Source organism: Erinaceus europaeus, chromosome 1 (assembly GCF_950295315.1).
Source record: "Erinaceus europaeus chromosome 1, mEriEur2.1, whole genome shotgun sequence".
Classification (NCBI taxonomy): Eukaryota; Metazoa; Chordata; class Mammalia; order Eulipotyphla; family Erinaceidae; genus Erinaceus; species Erinaceus europaeus.
Window position 1 is genome coordinate 112,788,070 of NC_080162.1, and position 27,430 is coordinate 112,815,499.

Consider the following 27,430-nt stretch of genomic DNA (forward strand, 5'->3'; position numbering starts at 1 on the left):
TATCTCACTACTCATGAAGCTTTTCCCTAGCATGTGGGCACAGGGGGCTTCAACCCAGATCCTTACACAGAGTGACATGCATATTTAACCAAGTATTCTACCATCTAGTTCCTATGTAGTATTTTTTAACACTGGCAAAAATACAAGAGACCCCTTGACTTTCTCCATAATTTTTTTTAAATGAACAGGATTTTAGGAATTATCTCTAACCATGCTAGTTTACAATGAATTTATAGTCTACAGAAGCTAAGATAATAACAACTATAATAGTGATAGGAATCAGCAGAGTTAGATTTAGAAAAGTCATCATTTTGTACTAATTAGAGTTCTTCTTATAAAAATGTAGTCTTGAGGCCAGGGGAATAGTACAGTTGGTAGAGTGCAGGACTTGCATGCCTGAGGCTCTTGGCTCAATCTTAGGTACTGCATGTATTAAGTGATATACTGGCATCTCTCTCTCCTCTTCCTCTGATTAAACAATATAAGTATTTGAGAATATATGCCATCATTTATACATCATAGATTTTCAGTGGTTAAAAAATAATAATTGTTTTGAAATCCTTGGATGAATTATCTGGGATGAAACAAATTCCCAGTGAAATGTTATTATTGGCTTTTTTTTACTATGTTCTGCATATACTTCTTTTTTTTTTTCTTTATCTATTTTTTTAACCATTTCAGAACATATTTCTCCAAATTTGAAAGTTCTTCTCTGGGAGCAATCCAAATGGCATAGTTTGAAGCTATTAATTGAGGTGGTATATAAAATCTACCTGCTGGGAGTCGGGCTGTAGCGCAGCGGGTTAAGCGCAGGTGGCGCAAAGCACAAGGACCGGCATAAGGATCCCGGTTCGAACCCCGGCTCCCCACCTTCAGGGGAGTCGCTTCACAGGTGGTGAAGCAGGTCTGCAGGTGTCTATCTTTCTCTCCTCCTCTCTCCATTTCTCTCTGTCCTATCCAACAACGACAACAACAATAATAACTACAACAATAAAACAACAAGGGGAACAAAAAGGGAATAAATAAAATAAAATAAAATAAAATCTACCTGCTTTAGTGGAATCCTGAAGAGGATATGATTTACAAACTCTCTAAATACAATGGGTGTAGAATGTGGCTGTGTTATAGGCACCAAGGGAAAATTAGGCAAGATTGCAAACTAGAAAGGTAGCAAAAAAAGATAAGCGTGAGTTTCCAGGCAGTACACATGTTTTTAGACACAAATCACTGAGCTACATATAACTGGAGAGTGGATCGTACTGGTGGATTTGTTCAAATCTTCCTGGGAGTGGGATAGTATGATTTATTTTCTCAATGCTCTCTGTGGACCATAGAGCAGCAGAATAGGACTGATCTGAAAAAAAAAAAAAATACAAACTTACTATCCATGGATGTCCGAGTTATAATAATCTTAAGCAGAATACCAGCTCATTTGTACTAGAGAAATACAAGCTTCAGTCTCCCAAGTTTATCTCAATAATGGGGTCATCTGTATGTCATATCTCAATAACTGAATCAAAGGCTTCAGAGGAGTTTTTGAAATATATATATATACATACATATATATATATGACCTCTGTGAAAGTTCCAGCACTAGAACTTTGATATGGTTGGAAATCAAGGTCTTGATCAACGGAACTAAAATTAGCATTCATTCCTGCAACCTACAGTTATTAGAGAAGCAACCTTCCCTCTTGGGTTTCCATCTTGATAGCAAATAGCAATATCACAACCCTTTGCAGAATTAAGAGGAGAACTTGACAGGCTATCATAAGATAGCATACAGAGGGCCAAAACTTCTGCTTGCGCTTAGTAGGACTAAAGTAGAAGAATCCATCTTGTCTCCAGGGAAACACACACATACATTTTGTCCCCTAATATGTCTGGGTGGTGTGAATTATCTTTTCATTCATAAAATGTATCTTTCCCAAGTAGGTGACAGGTTCCACAAGCAAAAAAAAATGAACTCACAGCATAGTGGGAAAGCCAGGTAGATAATGAGCAGTATTATAATAGGAACAGGAGTTGTGTTACGAATGAGTCATTTCATACGTCTAGATCATATTTTGGTTAGCTTGTGGGGGGAAAAGATCAAAGCTACTATTTAATACAATGAAAATAATCATTATTTCCTTCACGTATGCCAACCCAGGCAAAAAGGAAAAAGCTTTTGAGAGCACTGAAAATAAAGCCTTGTCTCTTCAGAGTAGGGTTTCTGCATGGCTTCAATTGTGGTTATAAATTAGCCCAAGAGAACATCCCAAGCTGCAGCAGAACTATGACCTGATTTAAAATAGATGCATTATCAGCTTATCTGCTCTGCCAATTTTTTTCCTAACCTAGTATTTTTACTAGCCATTATCCTGTTATTAGCTTCAGTTTGATAACTATAGAATGCTTTCTCTCCAGCAATGCACATATAACCCTCCCTCCCAAGGCCCAAAGCAGAGACTTCCCTAATTGGGTGTCTACCCTTGAGAGTCACAGGGTCACAGGGATTGACGCGCTGTCAGAGGACTCCAGGGAGCCCAGACTCAGGACATGCTGGCCTCTTGGCGTCACTTTAGTCTTTCTTCACAACCATCGCAAAACAGCCTTGTGCCTCAAAGCCTCCAGTTTGTTTGTTTAATGAAGTCTTCTGTTCAAATAATAGCTTCTTCCCACACAAATACCCAAATCTCATCTGCTCCATTTGTACCTTTGGGTTCCTGCTGATTAAACAATCTGTCCTGCTTTATATGCTACTGCCTTTCACCACCAAGTTGCAGACGGTATGACATCAATCCCAGGACACATAACCTCACCACTGTGACCTGGAATGTTTCCTCTCCAGAGCCCTGCCCCACTGGGAAAGACAGAAACAGGATGGGAGCATGGATCCACCTGCCAACACCCATGCCCAGTGGAGAAGCAATTACAGAAGCCAGAACGCCCATCTTCTTTATCTCAAAAAGAATTTTGACATCCTCACTGGTCATCTCCATTAGGAAACATCATGAACTCTCTTGTGGGCCTCTACAGGACCTTGCCCTCAATGTAGAACAAAAATGGTAGAAACTGCCCCACTCTCTGAAGAGAGGCTGGGTCAGCCTACTCTGCCACTCAAGGAAGACTGGTCCTGAGATGAGTGCAGCCTAGATGTTCCCAGCTGTGGCCATGGACTGCAAGCTCAAACTGACATGGATTCAGAGGTTACATAGAACCCTGTGCAAAATATGAATAGACATGGGCCCTGAGTCAGATCAATGGGATATACAGTTAGTGGTGTTTATATACTTTCTCCATATTTGGGAGCTACTCTCTGCCCTGATCCAGTTTTCTAGTCCTATTTGCAACTCTGACACCATCTTCCCAGACAATACTTTCAGCCCACCTGCATGTGAGCCATTGGGTCATGGGCCCCTTGGAATATACCTAAAACAGACTTCCTAGGCTCTTCCAACATGAAGACCCCAAATCTCACCTGCTATATTTTTACCTTTAGGTTCCTGATTATTAAACAATTTGTTCTGCTTTATTTCTTAATGCTTTTCTAGCCACCAAGTTGCAGATGCTACCATGACACCAACCTGGCCTCCCTGGGCAGATGACCTCATCAATATGTCCTGGAACCCCACCTCCCCAGAGCCCTGCCCCTCTAGGGATCGAGAGAGACAGGTTGGGGGTATGGATCCACCTGTCAACACCCATATCCTGCAGAGAAGCAATTACAGAAGCCGGACCTCCCACCTTCTGCACCACATAAAAACTTTTGGTCCATACTGCCAGAAGAATATAGAATAGGGAACCCTCCAGTGGAGAGTATGGGATATGGAACTCTGGTGGTGCAAACTATATGGAATAGTGCCCCCCTTATCTCACAGTTCTGTCAATCATTATTAAATTACTAATTAAAAATGAATTTTGATCCATCCTACCAGAGGGATAAAGAATACAGAAGCTTCCAGTGGAGGGGAGGGGACACGGAACTCTGGTGTTAGGAACCATATGGAACTGTACCCCTGTTATCCTACAATGTTGTTCATCATTCTTAAATCACTAATAAAAAACTAAAAAGATAAATAACAATTTCTTTTCCCTAATGTTAGCTATCACCATACTCCTGATGCTGTGAAATGAGACGGTTATCTTTGAGAAACTAAAAATCAACTCTGCTTTAGGAATATTCTCAAAAACTTTCTTATTCAAGTGTGTCTTTCTCTTCCTTCTGTGGTTTGACAAAATGACAAATGCTGCCTGAACCAGTGTAGGCTAAAACACACAAGGTTCCCTCACACTACCCTCTTGTGAGCCTTTCAACATGTCTACTTGAGAGAAGTGCTTTTCACTTAGGTGCAAGTAGGACATTTTGCTTGAATGTGCTAATATGTATCTCTAAATGTAGTTCCACATGTTCTTCCTGAATAATTCAGACTTGAATGGTTATAGGAATTTTTAAGATAATGTTCATGCTGTGAAAACATTTATTATATTTAAGATCTGATAAAATAAATTTTAGATTGCATGTATGAACTTTATTTTTTGCCAGACTTCTTTTTGTTTTATATATATTGTTTTCCTCCAGGGTTATCACTGAGGCCTGGTGAGTGCATTATGAATCCACTGCTCCTGGTGGCCATCCCCTGCCCCATTTTATTGGATAGGACAGAGAGAAATTGAGAGAGGAGGGGAAGACAGAGAAGGGGAGAGAAAGAGAGACACCTGTGGATCTGCTTTACCACTTGTGAAGCAACTCCACTGCAGGTGGGGAGCTGGGGGCTTGAACTGGGATCCTTGTGCGGGCCCTTCCACTTCATGCTATGGGCGCTTAACCTGGTATAACAAAGCCCAGACCCCCTTATTTTTTCCATTTCCTTCCTTCCTTCCTTCCTTCCTTCCTTCCTTCCTTGCTCCCTCACTCCCTTCCTTCCTCCCTTCCTTCCTTTCCTTCTCTCTCTCTCTCTTTTGTGTTAGGACAGAGAGAAATTGAGGGAGGTAGAGAGGGGGAGAGAAAGACCTGCTTTACCTCTGTAGACCTGCTTTACCACTCATGAAGTGAACCTTCTATAGGTGGGAAGTGAGGGCTTAGACCAGGGTACTTAAGCCTAGTAATATATGCCCTTAACCAGGCGCACCACTTAACCAGGTGCACCACCTTCTGATCCCCTGAGCTTCTTTTGAAAAAGTTGTTTTTTTGTTTTGTTTTGTTTTTCACTGCTGGAATCTCTTGCCTTTGTGATTTTATGACTGTAGACTGACTCCTGTTTATAGAATGAGAGATACAGGCAGAGAGAGAGGAAGAAAATGTTAGCAGTAATTTCCCCAAACTGAAGAAGAGACCCTCTGATGCAGGAAACTAAGAATTAAAAAAAAAAAAAAAAAAGAAAAGAAAAGAAAACAAATTTAACTCACCAAGGCATGTGATAATAAACTATGGCAGAAATTTAGAATTTTCAAAGCAGCCAAAGGAAAGCAAAAAAACACATATGGAACCCTTGTACCACTATCAGCTGATTTTTCAGCACAAACTCCAAAGGATGCCAGAAAGTGAGCTCTCTTGGATAGTGTGATTGTGTCATCATGTGTGAGACCCAGGTTAGCACTGGAGGAAGTTAAGGTGCTACACTACCCTTTCATTTTGTCTCTGATATTTCCTTCTTTCTTTTTTCTTTTTTTCTTTTACCAGAGCACTGCTTAGCTCTGGCTTATGGTGGTGTGGGACATTGAACTTGAGCGTCAGGAGCTTCAGGCATCAGAGTTTCTTTGCATAATCATTAGACTATCTACCCCCCAAAATATTTGATTTTTGTATTTATGATAGAGACAGAATTTGAGGAAGTATTGGAAGACAGAGAGGGAGAGAAACACGGAGATAATCTGCAGCCCTGCTTCACAACTCATGAAACACTTCCCTGCAGGTGGGGACTGGGGGTTTGACCCTGAGTCCTTATACATTGTAAGAAGTGAACTCACTTTGTCTCTATCTCTTTAAAAAAAAAAATTAACGAAGCTCAGAGCATTGAAACTGGCAAGAATGAGAGAGAGAAGAAGGAGGAGAAGCAGAAGAATGAGGAGGAGGAGAAGGAGGAGAGGAGGAGGGGGAATAGGAAGAAGAAGAGGGAGAGAAGAAGAAAAAAAAAAGATGAGGATGGAGAGGAGAAGGAAGGAGAGGAGAGGGAGGAAGTGGAATAGGAAGAAGAAAAAGGAGAAAATGAAGAAGAAAAAGGAGGGTGAGGAGGACAAGGAGGAAGAGAAGCTTTAAAAGTCAAAAGGGATGGTAGGGTATATTTAAAGTTTAGAATGAAAAAGATCACCACTAAAGAATATTCTATCCAGCTAGGTGATCACTCTGAAGTATTTTCCAGACAAATATTAGCTACAGGGATTTATTATTAGTAAATAATATATTATAAATAGTTGAGACTTACTTTAAAGAGAATAGAAAGAATGATTTTACCTACTGAGGGTAAATAAACAAATGTAAGGAAAATAATCACAGTCAGATGAAGACAAAAATTTGGATTTGAACAGTATAAATGAAGTTACCACATGGGTTGTGGTGAAGCAGGAGGCTACAAGAAAGGAGTGTACAGTGAACTTTGGTGTATGGATATTAATATTTTGATTTTGGGTGTGGTGTAGCAAATTATTTTGATGTGGTATGAAAGTGTAATTCTAAAACATGTATAGTATTGTTTCTAAATTGTTGTTATTATCTTTATTTATTATTTAATAGAGGCAGCCAGAAATTTAAAGAGAAATGGAGTAGAGAGGGAAAGAGACAAAGACACCTAAAGCCCTGCTTCACCACTCACAAAGCTTCCCCCCTGCAGGTGGAGACTTGGGTTCAAACCCCAGGTCCTTGTGCACTGTAATATGTGCACTCAACCAGGTGCACCAGCACCGGATCCCCAATTATAGTATTTTATTTTCATTTAAAATAAAGTGTGATATAATTTTAAAATTACATTCATGGTGTTGCTCTTTGCAGTTCACTTTATAGCCCATTTGTTGGGGACAATTGGTAGATGGCACATAATAATAGACATGGCTATCACAAATACTCAAATTACTTTTTTTTAAAACACCAGAGCACTGATCAGCTCTGGTTTGTGGTGGTGCCTCGGGAATGAGAGTCTCTTTGCATAACCCCTATTCTATCTACCACAGTCCCTCAAATGACATCTTAACTGAGAGTCTCAGGAACATTCACTTGGTGAACTTAAAAAGCCTTCTCAGGCTTCTCACCTTCTATTTAATTTCATTTTGGTGGGACCTGCCAATAAGCCTGGATTTATGGAAATTCTAGCCTTTGTCCCTGCTAATCAGTGGAATTCAGGGATGTGTATCAAAACTCCATTTGCATTCTGACTTGCTTTAGCAGGGAATCATTAGCAGCACTCTCAGGGTACCCACAGGGAAATTGTTTGATAAAGAGGGCCTCTGCTGGCTGGTGGAACTAATGTGTTTTAGGGTAAAGGGGGAAATATTATTTCCCCAACATTTAAAAAGTTCGTCACACATTAATTATCTCAACAGAAATGAGGAGAGAGCATGATTTTCAGGCATTTTAAATTTTACTTAATAAAACTGAGAACATTCACATGTTAGAACATGAGAGAGTTGATGCTGGGGGAGAGGGAGGGCGAGAGAGAGTTATTACTTACATGATGATTTGAACAGGAGAAAATGAGAAGCTAGCACCCAAGCCCCACCTCCACCTTTCCAAGCCACACCTGTCACCACTTCCATTTTCTGGACAGCACCCTTCCAGTACCTCCTGTCCCTCAACATTTTCCCCTCTAGGAGTATGGACCCAAAATTCTTTTGGAGATATTGAAGGAAAGAGTTTCACACTTCTTTAACTGATACCTGCTGATATGTGGGCAGTTACCTGGTTGACCCATACTCCTAGACAGACCTGTTCTGTCCTTAATATTTCCTTAGTAGGGTAGGGCTCTGAAGGGATGAGCTTTCTGGAGGGAAGTCATGGTGGGGTTGTGGCAGCATCTGGGACTTGATGACTGAAATGTAGCAAGGCATACAAATGTTTAATAAATAGAGGACAAAGTATAAGACTAGAACCAAGGAGAGTTAAATTCAGGATGAGAGGTAGCTAATATGTCTATTTAGATATAAACATTTTTTGGTGACTAGGACTCTAACATAAAGACAGGATTGAGAATTATCTAGGAAGATGGCATTAGAATAGAGTATGGTACTTGAGAGAATATATATATATAGCTATACCACATCAATCTGACCTGGGTCCCTGTCAGTTTAAGCTCACTCTGTAGTGACAACTGGGGCCATGTCCACAGGTTACATACATGACCATGCTTCCTCAAGTGACAGAGTAGAATGACCCAGCCTCCCTGCAGAGAGTAGGGCAGTCTTTACCAATGTTACTTATTAGTGAGGACAAAGTTCTGAGAGGCCCATGATAGGGCAGAGAGAAAGAGACATCCCTGATGGAAGTTACCAGTGAGGACAAACAGACAGATGTCATGAAGGTAGGCCCATATCTATGACTAGGACTCCAGATGGTGAAATGGCCAAAACAGCCTAACTAGGTAAGTCTGTCTCTTGTCACCATCTAGTTTCTGTAGTCCACTCTCTATCTAATAAGCTTTAACTTCCTGCCAGTTGTTAAGGCCTTGAAGGCCATTTGTTATACAGTAATTGAATAGCCATCATGTTTTGCTGGACTTAAATCTAAGTCAGTTATGGAATCCAGCCTTGAATTAAGAAATATTTGAGTTTTAGAGGAATCTAAGTTAAGCTCAAGGTTTTCTTGTTTGTTTTTTAGTGTTAGCTTGATAGTTACAGTAAGGTATCTTAGCTGCTAAAATATCAAATGAAATTCTCACTGAGTACGATGATATATTAAAGGCTTATTCATCATGACCGAGTGGGATTTTATTTCAGAGATGTAAAGCTGGCTTAATATATGTAAATGAATCTATGTGATCTACCATATCAATAAAAGCAAGACCAAAAACCACATGATTATTGTCAATAGATGAAAAATTTTGACAAAATCTAATATCCTTCATGGTCAAAACACTACAGGAAATGGGAATACAGTAGATGGAAAAGTCGTTAAGATAATGGAGTCTATATATAGCAAACTTATCTACTGCCAATATCATACTCATTGGTGAAAAACTGGAAGGATTCCCCCTTAGGTCAGGTGCTAAATAGTGCCCACTATCACTATTAGTCTTCAACACAGTGTTGGAAGTTTTTGCCATAGCAGTTAGGCAGGAGCAAGGAATTAAAAGGATATAGATAGGAAAAAATGTTAAATTCTCAATATTTACAGAATATATGTTAGTATACATAGGAAAACCCAAAGAATCTAGTGTGGAGCTCTTCGAAATTATCAGGCAATATAGAAAGGTGTCAGCCTACAAAGTTAACAAGTAAAATTTAGTGGCATTCTTTTATGTAAACAATAAGTTAGAAGAAGAGATTTAGAAACTGATATTTTTTAGTATAGCATCAAAACAATAAAATATCTAGGAATAAACCTAACAAAATAAGTGAAAGCTTTGTATACTGAAAATCTGGAGTCACTATTCAAGGAAGTAGGATAAGACACAAATAAGTGGAAAGATATTCAATGTTCATGGGTTGGAAGAATTAATATCTTTAAAATTAATATACTACCCAGAGCCATATGCAAATTTAATGTAATCACATCAAGATCCCAACCAATTTTTAGGAGAATAGAACAAAAGCTACAAATTTTTATCTGGAACCATAAAAGACCCAGAATTGCCAAAACAATCTTAACAAGAACAGAACTGGAGGCATCACACTCCCAGATCTCAAACTGTATAAGGCCACTGTAATCAAAACTGCTTGGTACTGGAACATGGATAGATACATTGACAGTGGAATAAAACTGAGAGTCTAGAAATAAATCTCTGTACCTATGGACATCTAATCTTTGACAAAGGTGCTCAGAATATTAAAAGAAGAGAGTCTCTTCAACAGATGGTGTTGGAAAAATTAAGTTGAAATATGCAGAATGAAACTGACCAAACCAAATCAAAAGCTTCTGCACTCTAAAAGGAATAGTCACCCAGAGAGACCTCTTATAAAATGGGAGAAGATCTTTACACGCCTAATATAAAGAACTCACCAAACTCAGCAACAACAACAAAAAATTAATCCCATATAAAAATGGGGAGAGGATATGAACAGAATACTCAACAAAGAAGAGATCTAAAATAACAACAAACATATGGGGAAAAAAGCATTCTAAGTCAAAATTATCTTAGTGACAACATTTTCCTTTTCCTGGTGTACATTTGCTAGAATACTTTTAACCAGTTATCAAGGTATATGATAAAGGTTAGCAGGTGGCAACCATGGTGAGATCCTGCCAGAGATTAAAATTGGAATAGTAAATTTGATTTGTATATAGCTAAGCAACTAGAGAGTAGGATGAAAGCAGCAAATATATAATTTTATAGAGGAACACTAAGCACTCAATTGCCCATAGCTTATAAAAATAAGCTATCATCCCACCCACGATCAAAATATAAGAACATTGTCCCTTATATTAAGAAAGATCTCACCATGTGAAAGGTGGAAGATTAGTTCCTCAGGAGATTGTCACAGCAGCACAAACAGTAGTCATTCACTTGTGATCAACAAAAATACACAAGTCCCAGCAGTACCAAGGCCAGAATAAACAAGAACTTGTACCAAGTTAGGAGTTTATTTGTATTACCTCTATTTGAACTAAGTTATGAGTTTATTTGATAACCCAAGTGGCTAGAATTGACTTAAGTATAGTTTGATTCTAATATGTTTTATACAATTTTACAATTTCTTTATTAACAAATAGTTATATCAACATAGTTGCTTCAGTGTTAAAATTTTGTGCCAATTCAAAATACCTCTTTTATTTAGATTAAATAATTAATTTCATCCAGTGGAAATCTGACAAACATTAAGTTTTGTATCAACAGAAATACATGTACAGCTATCTATAACTCAAGGATTTTGCAAAATTGACTTTTAAACAGCTGTAAGTCTTTATGAAAGAATAGCAAGATTGAGACAAACCACAAGTGGTAGCTACACCTTAAGTGGGTTTCCCTGATTTTAGTTTGAGGATGAAGCATTGTCACATGTGTTCAGTGTTTTAGACAATTTTATATCTATTTCACACATACACTTGTTTTGATAGTACCACAAAGGAAGAGCATTGGATCTGTTTTTATACTTTTACTGTAGCTGCAAGAGATTTGTATCTAGTCCCCTGTAGAAACAAGAAACTTGATAACAAAATTAGCAGTTAAGTAGAAGCTTCTCTTGGGGTAGAGGTGTTTTTAATGATGGCAAACATTTTCTTTAAGTTACTAAAAATTTCAATTTAAAAGTGAAGCCAAGTTATATGAATTTGTCGTGTGTCAATCACTATTTTAGTCCACTTCTCTGGAAAAGTAAGTCTAATTGAATAATTACATTCTAAACTTAATAATAGTTAAAGGGCCATGTCAGAGCTTTAGCTAGTTAATACTTAGACTAGACGCTTTTGAATGAGCACCCAGGACGGGTCTTGGGGGCACAACTGCCACTGTGAGGAAAAAGAGATACACTCTCTGGCAGGAAACTAAAGGGCCGTGGACCATTATTAGGCCCCTGGCAGCGGGCTCCAATATCAAAGCATCCTTTTTAATGCAAGCCTGAGCTGAAGCTCTTATTTTGGGTGTTCTCTTTTCTGGCCTCATGGCAAGAACTATTCCCATATCTGGGAACTAATGACTGGCCAATCAGTTTGCACATAACACTTCACTACCAGCAAAGGCAGATAAACTGACAAAAGTTGAATTTGCATTCAGACTTAAAGCTAGGTTAAAATGTGTAATATATCCCTAAAGTATTAATGTTTCAGAACATTTATCAATAATAATCAACTAGTCTTAACATAGAGCAAAATAAAATAAAGATTGTTTTGGCCAGAGGAAAAAGTTGGGGGAAATAAAGGAAACATAAAATAAAACAAAATAAATCAAGATGGCTCCTGTGACCATGTGCTTGGTTGTCTTGGCAACTGTAAACAAGCATGGCTGCCCATGACCATATGGTTGGTTGTCATAGACAAACATGGTATCTGTGGACCACATAGTTGAAAATCATGGAGACAGAGATGGGGCCATAGCCATGTGGTTAAAAGACAATTGAAAGAGGAGGGAGGTGGGGAAGAAAAACCTAGCTAAGTCTCTTGGGAAAGGAAACCTTAGCTGTCAGGCCATGAGGCAAAGTAGAGTTAAAGACTATGAGGTTAGAAATTCTAGACCACAGGAGTAAAATGTTATTTTAAAGAAATATTCCCAATATAGAGGTTAGTGAAAAGACAGATGAATCATGGCATAAAAAGTTACTTAAGAGATTACAAGTTTCAGATAGGAAGAGAAGGCCCAGCCAAGAAAAGAAGGGCATAAGCACCCTCTGGGCAGTTGCCTAGTTAAGCCCCCTCCCCTGTACCACACCATAAGCAGTGGCACCGCCATTTCACAGAGCTGGGGCACAGGGTGCGGGGACCTCCGAGAACAGAGATGCATGTGTGGGACTCATAAGCGCCCCACCTGGGCTGGGGGCACAGTGTCCTAGCAGTGTACCCATGGGAGCCATGCAGCCACAAGGAGAGAAATCAAAAAGAAGCAAAGGCCAAACCCAAATGGACTACCAAAGTGACACAGCAAAGCACAAAGACAGGACTCTAATTTGACAAAGTTTACCATAGAAATATGGTGAAATTTTAACCAATCAATACTTTTCTAAGGGAAAGGCTTGACTTCAAAATCTACTGAGGCAAAACAAGACACAAAAAGGAACTCAAAAAAGCAGAATCAGACAGCCAAGTTTTGTCTGTGTCGCTCCCCCTTTCAATCACTCAATCACTCCTCCCAGTCACAAACTCCTATGGCTATTTCATGCAGATTGCTCCAACCCCTTTATGGGACTATTACCTGGGGCAACTGGCCCCATCTTCTCTCTCTTCATATTTCAAGCTATTAAAAAAAAATGTCCACGATGGCTACAGGTCAAATTCAGCCCAAATGCTATGCTTTCCAAAGTTCTGAAAATCCACTTTTGCAGTAAGGCCAGCAAAATATTTAATGACTTAAATTCAGAAGAGACACAATCTTTTAACTTGAATTTGGCTCAAAAGATATTTGGCCCATTCAAATGCTAATAATCTTTCCTGTTACAATAACTGCCTGCTTCACCTTAGTTAAATAAATTATAGATAGCATTATTTTACAAGTTCTTATGTTGTCTAGAAATAGCATGAAATATATATATTACAGAAGATCTTGTTTTACTCAGAATGTTTTGACTGGCAAAATTTCCAATGACTTGCTTTTCTTTTTGCAGTTTCATATCTAGAGAATGCACCTTCCTTTTAGCCCATTTTTAAAAATGATTTAAAATACATCAATTCAGCAGGGAAATAACTGTTGTAAAGAGTATAAACAAATCCTTAAAACAAGGAGGAGCATGTACATTCAAATAGAAGTGGTAGTGCTTAATCTGGAAGGGCTTAATCCAAACTTCTCATATCAGCCTATTAACAGTGAATTATAAGGACCTTTATTTAACAGAGAGAGAAACAGTATATATCTTCCTTAATGGGAGGATAAGTTAGTCACCAACCAAGTTGCAGATACTACCATGACATGACACCAACTTGAATCCCTGGGCAGATAACTTCACCCAGATACCCTGGTACCCCACCTCCCCAGATCCCTGCCCCACTAGGGAAAGACAGAAACAGCCTGGGTGTATGGATCCACCTGTCAAAGCCAGTGGAGAAGCAATTACAGAAGCCAGTACTCTCATTATGCATCCCATAATGATTCTGGGTCCATACACCCAGAGAAATAAAGAATAGAGAAGCTTCCAACAAAGAGGATGAGATGTGGAACTCTGTTGGTCGGGATTGTATGGAACTGTACCCCTCTTATCTTATGAACTTGTCAGTCACTATTATATCAATAATTTTTTAAAAATAGGAATAAAAAGAGAATAGGGAAACTTCCAATGGAGGGAAGGGTATATGGAACTCTGGTGGTGGGAACTGTACTCCTTTTATACCGCAATCTTCTTGATCATTATTAAATCACTAATAAAAAAAAATTTTAAAAAGAGGTGGGGTCAAGTGTCTTAGCCAAAGGCTATATAAAAATCTTATATAGATGAAATACATATAAAATGTAGAGAAGTTAGGAAAAAATTCACAAAATTTAAAGAACAACATAAGTTATATTAGCCCCTATACTTGATCCATTTTTTTCTTTACTGAGTTGTTACATTGTTACACATAATATGCCATAGGAAGCATTTTCAGGTCTTTAAAATGTATTCAATACATGGTACAGGGGCTCATCCATGTATGATACCAACATCAAGTGGCCTTCCTCATTCTTTTGTTTTTGAGAAAAATACAGAGAGAAGAGAGGGGAAAATAGAGAAGGAAAGAGAGACCATAGCACCTCTCATTTTTAAAAATGTTTTTTATTATCTTTATTTATATTTAGGATAGAGACAGTCAGAAATTGAGAGATAAAGGGGTGATAGAAAGAAAGAGAGGCAGAGAGACATCTGCAGCCCTGCTTCACCACTTGCCCTGCAGGTGGGAAACATGGGGCTTGAACCCAGGTCCTTGTGCATTGTAACGTGTGCTCAACCAGGTGCACCACCACCCGCTCCCCCATTATAGCACCTCTTTACCTTCCATGGAGTTCTGCCAGTGCTACCCTGTTGCCCTTCTGTAGTATTCATTTTCACAGGGACTGCTACGGTATATGCCAGGGCCCTTGAAAATTTCCCCTAGTCCTGGTACCTCTAGGGTGGGGCTAACTTTCCTGCATACTTCTTTCAATTCATACTAAATGATATTGCATCTGAAGATCCCAACCTAATCAACGCAACGAGTACCACCTCAGCATGCTTCACTTCAGACTGTGTCCAAAGACGTCAGACGTGGACTGTCAACCCTTTACCCTCATCACTCAGGTGAGACCTTTCCTTGGCAAATGCTAGAAGAAGAAGAATAGTATTTTCTAATTCCATTCCAGGTGGTTCACTTCCTAACAAAGTCCCAAGACCTAGATATAGACCAGGTCCCTTGAGATAGAGCATATGTTCACATGTATCCATAAATTAGGGCAAAATATATACCTGAAAGCAAAAGTACACAATACTCTGCAGTGAGTCAGTATACAGTTCCTAAAGAAATAGTATCAAATTAGACTTAAATACCCTCCTCACCTACTTCCTATTACAGTTCTTTCACTCAAGCCAAGCTAACTTTAGCAAAGCAAGGACTGCAAAAGCTGAAAAAGGGCATACTTTAATGATAGCTCTTTGTCACTATCAGGCCACTCCATCAGCTAGGACCCTATTCAGGGACCCTATTTAGATTCCCAAAAAGGCATGATGGGTCTAGACCTCAAATAAATCCCTCTCTCCACCGTTACTGGTCATCTCTATCAGAAACAACAAAACAGACCTCTTTGTGGGGCCCCCATAGGACCTTGCCCTCAACTTGGGTCAACAATGGTAGAGAATGTTCCATCCTCCAAAGGGCGGCTGGACAACAAACTCTATGCTGCAACTATGGAAGATGGGTCGATATTGGGGCAGCTTGGAATGTTCCTACTCATGACCACGGAATGTGAGCTCACATCTACGAGGATGCAGAGGTCACTTAGGCTCTTAAGCTGAATATGGGCCCCAGATCACATCAAATGGATGAGGATTTACAGTCATCATTATTTATACCCCTTTCCCATATTAGGGAGCTACTCTCTTCCTGATCCAGCTTTCTGTTCCTTTTCTAGCCATGACATCATCTCCCCAGACAAGACAATAACTTGGATCCACCTGCATATCAGATTTTAGGCTCAGGGGAAAAAAAAAAAAAGAAAGAAACCAACAAAAACCTAGGACAGCCACAGGCCCATTGGAATATAACTAAAATATGCCTAGTAGCTATCTGCAAAATGGAGGACCCCCCAACTCTTCATCTGCACTATTCCAGCCTTTAGGTTCATGATTGTTCAACTTTTTTTTTTGGCTTTTTTCAGGAACCAGGTTCCAGATGCTAGCATGATGCTGACCAGACTTCTCTGGACAGACAACCCCACCAATGTGTCCTGGAGCTCTGCTTCTCCAGAGCCCCACCCTACTAGGGAAAGAGAGAGGCAGGCTGGGAGTATGAATCCACCTGTCAATGCCCATATTCAGAGGGAAAACAATTACAGAAGCCAGACCTTCCACCTTCTGAATCCCACAAAGACCCTAGATCCATACTCCCAGAGAGTTAAAGAATAGGAAAGCTATCAGGGAGGGGATGGGATACTGAGTTTTGGTGGTGGGGATTGTGTGGAGTTGAACCCCTCTTATCCTATGGTTTTGTCAGTGTTTCTTTTTTATAAATAAATTTAAAAAAAGAAAATTAGGTTGAATGTATCCAATGTATGGTCACATTCTAATTTATATAGACACTTGTCTTCAACAGATTTATTTGGCTGTATTACACATAGACTTACATTGAACAACCTTACAAATAAATTTACATATGCATTTCTATAGGCTAAATTCTTAAAATCAATATAAGCTTTTGAAACATTACATAGAAAGATGTTTAGCAAAATGTACTCCCACAAATAATGAGACTATGTTTCATTGCACCCAAACCAAATTGAGTGTTTTATTTTTAAAGTCATTAAACATATGATAAGCCAGAAAATTTGCATTCCTTTGTAAGTGTGAATATTTCTCATGCTCACTAAAAATTTATATTTCCCCTTAAGGGAAGATTATTTTATTCTCCTTTGTCTAATTCCCGACTGAAATTTGACTTTAGAGCTGATCTATGTGATCAGTTATTGATCTGTTTGCCTTCTTCAAATTATGAATTCTTTCTTATATCTGATGTAAAATCTACTGAATATTTATTTCTCTTTTAATCATATTTCTGATTCATGAATTCATAAGATTCAAAATATAAAATAAAGGTTTTTTTTAGAAAACAATGGTGTTTTATTATTTTAACTGTAACTGCTCAAAGGTTCCTATAAATTAATGACAAAATAAATATAAAATTTTTAAATTGATTTTTGCCTTAAGAAAAGTACCCACCCTATGGGAGGTGAGACTTTGGAGTAGCAGCAGACATCTTTTACTCTGCTCAGGCAACTAAGAAAATCAAGAAAAATTACCCAGAAACACAACAAAATATGGTCAGGATTTCTTTGGAAATTCACCAAACCACAGGTAAGTACAAACATACGTAGCTTATAGACAGAAAAAGGGTGAGGGAGCAATTTCTAGTACTGAAAACAGTGCTCAGAGATGGCTGGCACCAAACTGGGAGATTGGTGGCTGAGGTGTACCTCTTCTGTGTCCTAGATAAAGCAACAAAAATTGTTTAAAAAATTATTGAGTAATACCAATTTACAACTGTGACTTCTTAAGTTTCCAATGCTTTTGCCCCACAGAGGCTGGGACATCAATATAGTCAATATAGGAGACCCTGTATTGACATCAGGGACACTTAGAGAACCTGGTGACTAAGGATAAAATCTCCCCTCCTCCTTTAAGATATATATAAAAAAGGAATTGAACACCTTAGCCACAGTGCCTCCTGCTGGCACAACAGCAAAATCCACACTAAATGAGGAAACTGAGAAATGCATAGATAGCAATGCTAGAAACCCCTAGAAAAAATTATGAAGACAGAGTTCAGAAAACTCACTGTGAAATGAATTCAAAAACTAAAGTTAAAATTCAAGAACTCAGTGATTGTTCTACAAAAGAATGACAAAGTACAGGATAAAAATTCCAAACATAACTGCAGGGCCTAAAAGACAGGTTATTTAATGCAGTTCAGATTGAGGTAAGAGGACTTGGAAGTAGACTTAATGAGGTGGAGGAGAGAATATCAGCACTAGAAGACATATCCACCACACTGTGAATTTCAAACTCTTGGAGAGGAAAGATATAGGGAAAATGATGTAATTCCTTTACTCTTTTAGAAAAATGAACATCAGAGTTACTGGGATTCCTGAGGAAGAAGAGACAGAGAGAGGAGTGGAGAACATATTCAAAGAAACTTTAGCAGAAAAATTTCCATACCTGAGCAATATTCAAAATATAGAAACCCAAGAAGGTGAAATGTACACCTAATTTTTTGAATTCAAAAATGACATATACCAATACACATCATTGTAAAATTATGTGGAATGAATCTCACAGGAGTGAATCTCACAAAGGAGGTGAAGGCACTTTTCAGCAAAAAAGGAATATTGTTAATAAAATAAAAATAAAGACGGATACACAGAAGTGGAAGAACATTCCTTGTTCCTGGATTGGAAAAGTAAACATTATTAAAATGACCAAATGCAATTTACAATTTCAATGTGATCCCTATCAAAATTCCAATCGAGGTGCCATGTAGTGGCAAACCTGGCTGAGCACACATGTTAGCATGCACAAGGATACAGGTTGGAGCCCTTGGTCCCCACCTGTGGAGGAAAGCTTTGCAAGTAATGAAGCAGGGCTTCAGGTGTCTCTGTGTCTCTCTCCCTCTCTAGATCCCCCTCCTCTCTTGATTTCTGGCTGTCTCTATCCAAAAAGTTAATAAAAATATTTTTAATTCCATTGACATTTTTCAAGCAAATTCAAGAACCTGTCCAATTTTTTTGTGTGCGGAACCACAAAAGGCATTGAAGTGCCAAAACCACTTCTGAAAAATAAAAAAGGGGGGTGAGTATGAAAGTATTACACTCCCCAACTTCAGTTAATACTACAAAGAAATAATAATTAAGATAACATGGTACTGGAATAAAAATGGACACTTGGATCAATGGTACAGATTCAAAAGCCCAAAAATAATGACAAAAGGGCCAAAAATATTCAATGAAGTAAATGTCTCTTCAACAGAGGGTGCTAGGAAAATTGGACAGCTACAGGTAGAAAAGTAAAGTTAGACCACCACCTACACCACACACCAAAGTCAAATAAAAATGGATTAAAGATCTAGATGTTAGGCCAGAAACTCTAAAACTTGTAGAAGGAAATGATGGTGAAACTTTGTAGGACCTTCACATCAAAAGATAGATTTGGAGATTCAATCCTCTAGGCATGGGAAATGAAAACAAGAGTAAATAAATGGGATTACATGAAACTAAGAAGCTTCTACACCTTAAAAGCAAACTACATAAGGATAACCAAACAACTAAGAGATACACATCACACATAAAACAAGTGACTGATATCAAGCACCTACACAGAATTGGTGCAGACCTACAAAGGAGCAAAAATAACTCAGTAAAAAAGTGATCCAAAGAACTAAACACATGAAGAGATGATCCAGTTCACTGACCTGTATATACAATGTATATACACAAACTTAAATAATCGGATGAACTAAATAAAGCAAAAATAAACTTTTTATAAACTATGAGATCAATTCAAGTTAGTCAGAAGGGTATGTCATCAGTTGTTGGGTTAATCAGCTAGTATAGAATGTGCTCTTAATACTGAAATTAATGTAGCATATATGCATGCTGATTCTTAATGCCTGCCTGAGACTTAAACAAAAACTACAATGTTATGGTATTTCACTTACACACATTGTGGCTTCACTGGTAAATTGACAAACCAATACATTAACTTTATTCCTTAGTTAACTTCTAAATTCATAAAGAACATTGTCTGGCATAGAGAAGAAAGTGGAAGCCTAACTCTAATTTTTCTTATTGCATATTCAACCAAATGTACTGTATAATCAGTCTCATATATTTGTGCTGAATCTATTATTATTCTACATTGATTTCATCTGCATACCAGGTTCTGTTTTTACTAATAAATTACCCAATAATTCATGAGATTTACAGCATACCATTTAAATTTAGGATTCTCAAGTGTCTACATAGGTCTTTAAATTTATTTTGTCATATTTTGTTGAAGATTTTGGCATTCCTCTTAAATTACACTCATTTAATCTATATTTTATAACTCATGATAGAGATATTTTAAAAGATTAGACATATACGAATGGCTGAGAAAATAACAAGCTAATGTCCAATAACCACAAAATATCCCTTAGTCAAAAATCAGTACCATTAACATGTTGAGCATATATGTTCTGGATCTCTACCTGGGGTGATCAATATAGTTGTAGTTGTGTTTCTATTCTTCATTGGCAAGAAGCACAACAGTGATTAAAAGCATGGCACATATTGGACATTTATTTTATTGACAACATTCACAATGAAAATTAAAAAAAAACCTTTTAAAAACAGATTAGGCCAAAGTACAACATAACTGCATTAAGATTGACATTGAAATAAGAATGTGAGAAAAGCTTTCAAATGAGAAGAGAAAGAAAGGAAGAAAGAGAAAGACAGATAATTAGATAGATAGATAGATAGCTAGATAGATAGATAGATAGATAGATAGATAGATAGATAGATAGATAGATGATAGAAAGAAAGGAGGGAAGGAAGGAAGGAAGAATGGAGGGAAGGAGGGAGGGAGGAAGAAAGGAAGAAGGGAGGGAGGGAGGAAGGAAGGAAGAAGGGAGGGATGGAGGAAGGAAGAAGGGAGGGAGAGAAGAAGGAAGGAAGAAGGGAGAGAGGGAGGGAGGAAGAGAGGGAGGGAGGGAAGGAGGGAAGGAAAGAAGGAAGGAAGGAAGGAAGGAAGGAAGGAAGGAAGGAAGGGAGGGAGGGAGGGAAGGAAGGAAGAGAGGGAGGGAGGGAGGCAGGGAAGGAAGAAGGGAGAGAGGGAGGGAGGGAGAGAGGGAGGGAGGGAGGGAAGGAAGGAAGAGAGGGAGGGAGGGAGGCAGGGAAGGAAGAAGGGAGAGAGGGAGGGAGGGAGAGAGGGAGGGAGGGAGGGAAGGAAGGAAGAAGGGAGAAAGGGAGGGGGGAGGGAAGGAAGGAAGAAGGGAGAGAGGGAGGGAGGGAGAGAGGGAGGGAGGGAAGGAAGGAAGGAAGAAGGAGAGAGGGAGGGAGGGAAGGAAGAAGGGAGGGAGGGAAGGAAGGAAGAGAGGGAGGGAGGCAGGGAAGGAAGAAGGGAGAGAGGGAGGGAGGGAGAGAGGGAGGGAGGGAAGGAAGGAAGGAAGAGAGGGAGGGAGGGAGGCAGGGAAGGAAGGAAGGAAGGAAGGAAGAGAGGGAGGGAGGCAGGGAAGGAAGGAAGGAAGGAAGGAAGGAAGGAAGAAGGGAGAGAGGGAGGGAGGGAAGGAAGAGAGGAAGGAAGAAGGGAGAGAGGGAGGGAAGAAGGGAGAGAGGGAGGGAGGGAAGAAAGGAATGAAGGAAGAAGGGAGAGAGGAAGAGAGGGACAAAAGGAAGGAAGAAAGAAGGGAGAGAGGGAGGGAGGGAAGAAAGGAATGAAGGAAGAAGGGAGAGAGGAAGAGAGGGACAAAAGGAAGGAAGAAAGAAGGGAGAGAGGGAGGGAGGGATGGAAGGAAAGAAGGAGGGAGGGAGGGAGAGAGAGAGAGAGAGAGAGAGAAAGAAAGAAAGAAAGAAAGGAAGAAAGAAAGAAAGAAAGGAAGAAAGGAAGGAAGGAAGAAAGGAAGAAATGAGAGATCCTTTTTCTCTGCTTGTAAGCTGTCCTGCAGGCTTGGACCAGGGGCTTGAACACAAGTATTCCTGCATTGCGGCAAGTGATCTCAACCAGTCGCTCCACCACCTGGCACCCATGTCCATCCTATTTCTTTCTATGTGATTTCTTTAGTATATCTTCAGCCACGACATATATTTTATAACAGATAAATCAATATTATTCAGCTCATAAGATTGCAACTTATTTCTAAAACACTGGAAATGATCATTCTAATTTACCTCAAAATCACAAATCATTGGAGGCAACAGTAAGCTATTTAATCACCAATGAATGCATACATTTCTTTATGTTGCTCTTTTGAGTTGTTAAATTCTATTTTATTTAACTTGGAATATAATCTTTGTAATTTGTGATGTGGATATGGGTATAGGTATAGATATAGATATGGGTATGAGTATAGATACAGGTATTGTTACGGGTATGGATATAGATATTTTATGGGTATATATATATGGATATGGTATGAATAGGAATATAGAAATTGATATTGGTATGATATGAATATGGGTATGAGTATAGATATGGATATGTGTAAGATAGGGATATGGGTATGGATATGAGTATAAATATGGATACTGGCATGGGAATAGATACGGATATGGGTATTAGTATGGATATGGGTATGAATATAGATATGGGTATGGATATAGATATGGATATGAGTATGAGTATGAATATGAGTAAAGGAATAGACATTGGTCCATTCATTGGTATGAATATGGATATGAGTATGAGTACGGATATGATTATGGATATGAATTTTGGTATGGCTATAGATACGGATATGGGTATGGATATGAGTATGGTTATGGGTCTGGGTCTGACTATAGATATGGATATGGGTATGGGTATAAAATAGATATGAGTATGGGTATGAGTATAAAAATGGATACTGATATGGGTATAGATATGGATATGGGAATGGGAATGGGTATGGGTATAGATATGAGTATGAGTGTAGATATAGATATGGATACAAGTATAGATATGGATACGGGTATGAGTATAGATACGGATATGGGAATGGGTATAGATATGAATATAGATGCAGATGATATAAATATATCCCTGTTTGCATTCCAATCACATGAAAGCACTTCTCCTCATTTTCTAACAGTGAGGTGTTTCGCTCACTCCAAACACAATGCCATTGAATTCCTGAATTCATTTCTATGTGTATTTCTGCAACAGCATCTCCATTATGAATGGAGAAGAATGAATGAAACTTACTACTCAAATAGAGCGCTGTACAAAATGGCACATTATGAATAACTGTGTTGGAATCCATAGACTTGGTGATGTAGGAAGAAATGTAATTCTTCTGTTCACAGCAAAGCCTGAGAGATGAATGGTTGGCCCACGATGTGTGATTTATTCAGACACACTAGTAGATTTATAGGCATCTATTAACTTACTCAAGCTCCAATTCTGTCTTAGACCAGTCTTTTATCATGATTAGCTATGTTGTGACTCTGTGTTAAATAACACGTTGTCTGTGCTGAAATGTGCAAGAAATATGAAGACAGAAGGCCAAAAGTATTATTATACATGTACATTGCTTGGGTGAAACTACATATATAGCTCTCTGTATATACCTAAAATAGACACATGTACAGACACAAACACACAGGGCTATTTTTTTTTAATTTTTTAAATTTATTTTTAAAAAGGAAACATTAACAGCATCCCACACAGGGTTATTTTTCTTCCTCTGAGACTCATTGCTAGAGACTAACCTATGTCTCCTAAGTAAGTCAGGTGCTGACATCCTAGCCTCTATTAACTTTTCTTTATTTGGGATAAAGGTAATTACTTCAAAATAGGCTCACTGGAGTGAATCCTAACCCAGTGTTCCTAGTGTTCTTGTAAAAAAAAAAAAAGGATATTTGGATACAGAAATGTATAAAAGGAGGGAAGTGATAAGATAGCAGGGAGAAGACAGATATCTATCTAGAAGTTAAAGTGAGAGGTTCAGGTGGCATCCTTCCTTCTTGGCCTTGAAAAAAATACCACCTCTTCTCATCACAGACTTCTAGTCTTTAAAAGATGTGATAAATATGTTACTATTATTTTTTATATTTCTATTATTTTAAACACCCAATTTTCTATATTTTATTCCATCAACCCTAGCAAATAAAAGTGCCCATGAATAGAGAACATATGGACACTGTTCATTAAAACAGAAAAAAAAATCCTTTTTTAGCATTTCAGCTTTGTGAAAGATTAATTACACCAAGTCTCCATTTGAAAGTAGAGTCTTATGTGATCATTCCTTAGGGGCAAAACCACCAGGAAAGTCACTGCTTAAGGTGAAACTTCTGAATCATCTCATCAATTAATTAGGAATTTGAATGTATGTGATTACATCGCCCAACTCCACATGATGGTCCTACTGGATCATTTATCATTTATCTTCACACTCATTCCTCTATAACTGTGACAGTACATCCGTTCCTAAAGTGAGGGAAGGAAGAACAGACTGACACATCTAAAGTCATAACTAAAAGGCCAGGTGGTGACACACCTGGTTGAGCACATGTTATAATGTACAAGGATACAAGCTCAAGTCCCCCGGTCCCCACCTGTGGGGGGAAAGCTTTGGTGAAGCAGGGCTACAGGTGTCTCTCTATCTCTCTCACTCTCTATCTCCCTCTCCCCTCTCAATTTTTCTCTGTCTCTATCCAACAAATAGAGATAACTTTAAAAAAATTTTTTTTAAATCAAACATAATTGTAAGATGCATTTCTCTTCATCACCTAAACAAAGCAACACACAAGAAAGTTTTATAATAGTCACACACAGAGGAAAGAAGCCATAGTTCTCTGTTTCACCATTTTGAATCATTAATTCCATAACTGTGTCATGTGAGACAAGTGAATGAAGAGGAGAAAAGGAATGTGTAAGATCACCGAAGCATTTACAATTGTAAGGAAAAACAATTTTTTAAATGATTTTTTCTTTCTTTCTTTTTTTATTTCTTTATTGGGGGATTGATGGTTTATAGTCGACAATAAAATATAATAGTTTGTACATGTGCAACATTCCCACATAACAATACAACCCCCACTAGTAGGTCCTCCTTTGCCATCATGTTCTAGGACCTGAACCTTCCCTCACACCCCAGAGTCTTTTACTTTGGTGAATACACCAATCCCAGTCCAAGTTCTGCTTAGTGAGTGAAAACAGATTTTTCAGGGTAGTGCTGAAAATGAAAACTCAGTGGGAAACTTATATTTTGAAGCTAATTTGACTCATCTATAAAGTCTTAAAGCTACAATATCTACAAGTGCACTGTTTATCTCCACTTATTTTTATTTTCAGCAGTTATATAACCTGATGTCTCCAGAAACCAATTCAACACTTTCCTGGTCTCTACTGGGAGTTTTCACTAAGTAGTTCTTACCTAGATTATAACCAGGCTATGATTTCATTGACAACATCTTGCTGGAGAGTGTTTCATCATCAGAGGTGTTAAAAAAGTATGAAATTAATAAACAGGGATGGAATAAAAATAAGATGCAATTTTCTCTGGATGCAGTTACAGTCTCTGGTGTTTGGTTCACGCTAAAGGTGACAATTCCAGATCTTAGATGAGCAGTCTTCTTTGTCAAGCCACATGGACTATGTTCACAAAAAAACATTATTTCTGAAAATCAGCATGCATAAATAAGGGTTCCAAATTACATAAACGGTTATTTGTATTAATTTTGATATGTGTAAAAACAAACCTGTCTTTACTGTAAAGCTCAAACCTTTAATCCAGTTGTCGCTTCTTCAGTTATTAAGATTCCAGCCTTGTCCCTTTCCCATATATTTTTATTTCTTATATTTATTTACTTATTTTGGATAGAGACAGAGAGAAATTGAGAAAGGAGGAGGATATAAGAGAGGGAGAGAAACAGAGACACCGGCAGCTCTGCTTCAACCACTTGTGAAGCTTCCACACTACAAGTGGGGACCAGGGACTTGAACCTGGGTCCTTGCACATTGTGATGTGTGCAATCAACCAAGTGCACCACCACCTGGCCATCAAACCCCTTTTCCATATGAAGACACTTAATTCTGCCATTCAAACAGCTAGACTATATGCCTCATAGAAAACTGTCTATTCCCAGATACAATGTCAATATGACTTCTTCAAGTGTCTCTGAGGGAACCATACCCCCACTAGAATCAGTAGCTTACCGACAGTGTTTGTGGGATCCCGTCAGGGTTTCAATCACAAAACATTCACCATCATTGAGGCAGTAGGTGAGGTCCTTGTCTCGGCAGGGTTTGAAGTGTTCGGATCGCTCAGTGGAATATGTGGTGGTACCTGTCAGGGGAAAGCACACAGAGAAAGGATGTCAGCCATACATACTGACTCTTGCCACTGGTCTTCTTAGGGATCTAACATTGGCCAAATCTAGAGAGACAGGTCATGGGCTCTCTCCATGCCACTGAACAACTGGTGACTAAAATCCCAAATCTTATGTGCTCTCTTCCTACCTACTTTTTGGTTCCTGTTCATTAACCATTTTGTCTCACTTTATGTCATACCATTTTCCAGACACCAAGTTGCAGATGCTACTATGATTCCACCCTGACTTCTTTAGGCAGACGACCTCACCAACATATGCTGGAACCTCACCTCTCCAGAACCCTACCCCACTATGGAAAGATAGAAAAAGGCTGGAGGTATGGATTGACCTGCCAATGCCCAAATCTAGTGTAGATGCAATTACAGAAACCAGAACTCCTACCTTCTGCACACCAAAAGACAACTTTGATCCATACTCCCAATGGGGGAGAAGTGATAGGAGGAATAGGATAAGAGGGCTCTGGACTCCAGCTCTATCAGGTCCCAGAGAGAGGATGAAAAGAGCAGAGGCATTTGGATGTAGTAATAGGGTTATGTGTGGTTTGGAGGGAAAGAGAAGATGGGACCTGGAAGAAAAAGGGGGCAATTATGTACAAATGCAGACAGATAGTTGTAGAGATGATAGTTAACTCATGGCTGCAACCTTAGGAGAACTGTGGTGTCTTGCAATGGGGGGACTTAGGATTCAGAACTCTGGTGATGGGAATAGTGTGGAATTATACCCCTGTTGACATGTAATTTTGTAAATCAACATTGAATAGGTATAAAAAAAAAACTGGTGATGACCACTGATAAAGGCATGTATGTTTAAACCCCGGAAAAATCCATGCAAAGAAACCTAGTGCCCAGATTGAGATGGGGTTTGGAGAGGTGACATTATGTATGGAGTTAGTCCCCAAACTATAAAAAGAGACCCTGGAGAGTTCCCTCTGCCATTCTATTCATGTGAAGACATACTCAGAGAACAGTTCTGTAGGAACCAGGAACCCCTCACTCACATTGAAACTATAGACACTTGGTGGCCTTCAAAGCTTACAGAAATTTAAAAGATATATCTATTCTTGTTTCTATAAATCATTTGATTTACAGTATTTCATTATATCAACCACTGTATTCACTGTCTTATTTCTCGATTGAAAGAAACACTGGACAACCCCATTTGAAGACACATTAACAGTTGGTGGTGAAAATGGTGTTAATATACACTCCTATTAACTTATAGTCTTATAAATCATCATTTAATCATTATGAGAGGGGAAAACAGACTGAATGTCTCAAACTTTCTGATGCATACAGCCCAGTTCTGAGTATATATTCCTTCAATATAAACACTTAATGTTTCAAATTTGTAACCTGATTGAATTTTAACAGTGGGTTAAATTATTTGCACATTTCTAATAATGACTTTTTCTTTGAAATATGAAATGACCTATA

General features: G+C 38.6%; 1 protein-coding gene across 5 annotated transcripts in view; it reads right to left on the bottom strand.

Moving 5' to 3' along the window:
• NRG3 (neuregulin 3) overlaps nucleotides 1-27,430 on the bottom strand; it is a 1,315,406-nt gene that overhangs the window by 740,852 nt on the left and 547,124 nt on the right. For all 5 annotated transcript variants that reach the window (XM_060193719.1, XM_060193701.1, XM_060193691.1 and 2 more), the window contains exon 2: nucleotides 25,822-25,951. In XM_060193719.1, the coding sequence (XP_060049702.1) occupies nucleotides 25,822-25,951 (130 nt within the window). The remainder of the gene's footprint in view (nucleotides 1-25,821; nucleotides 25,952-27,430) is intronic.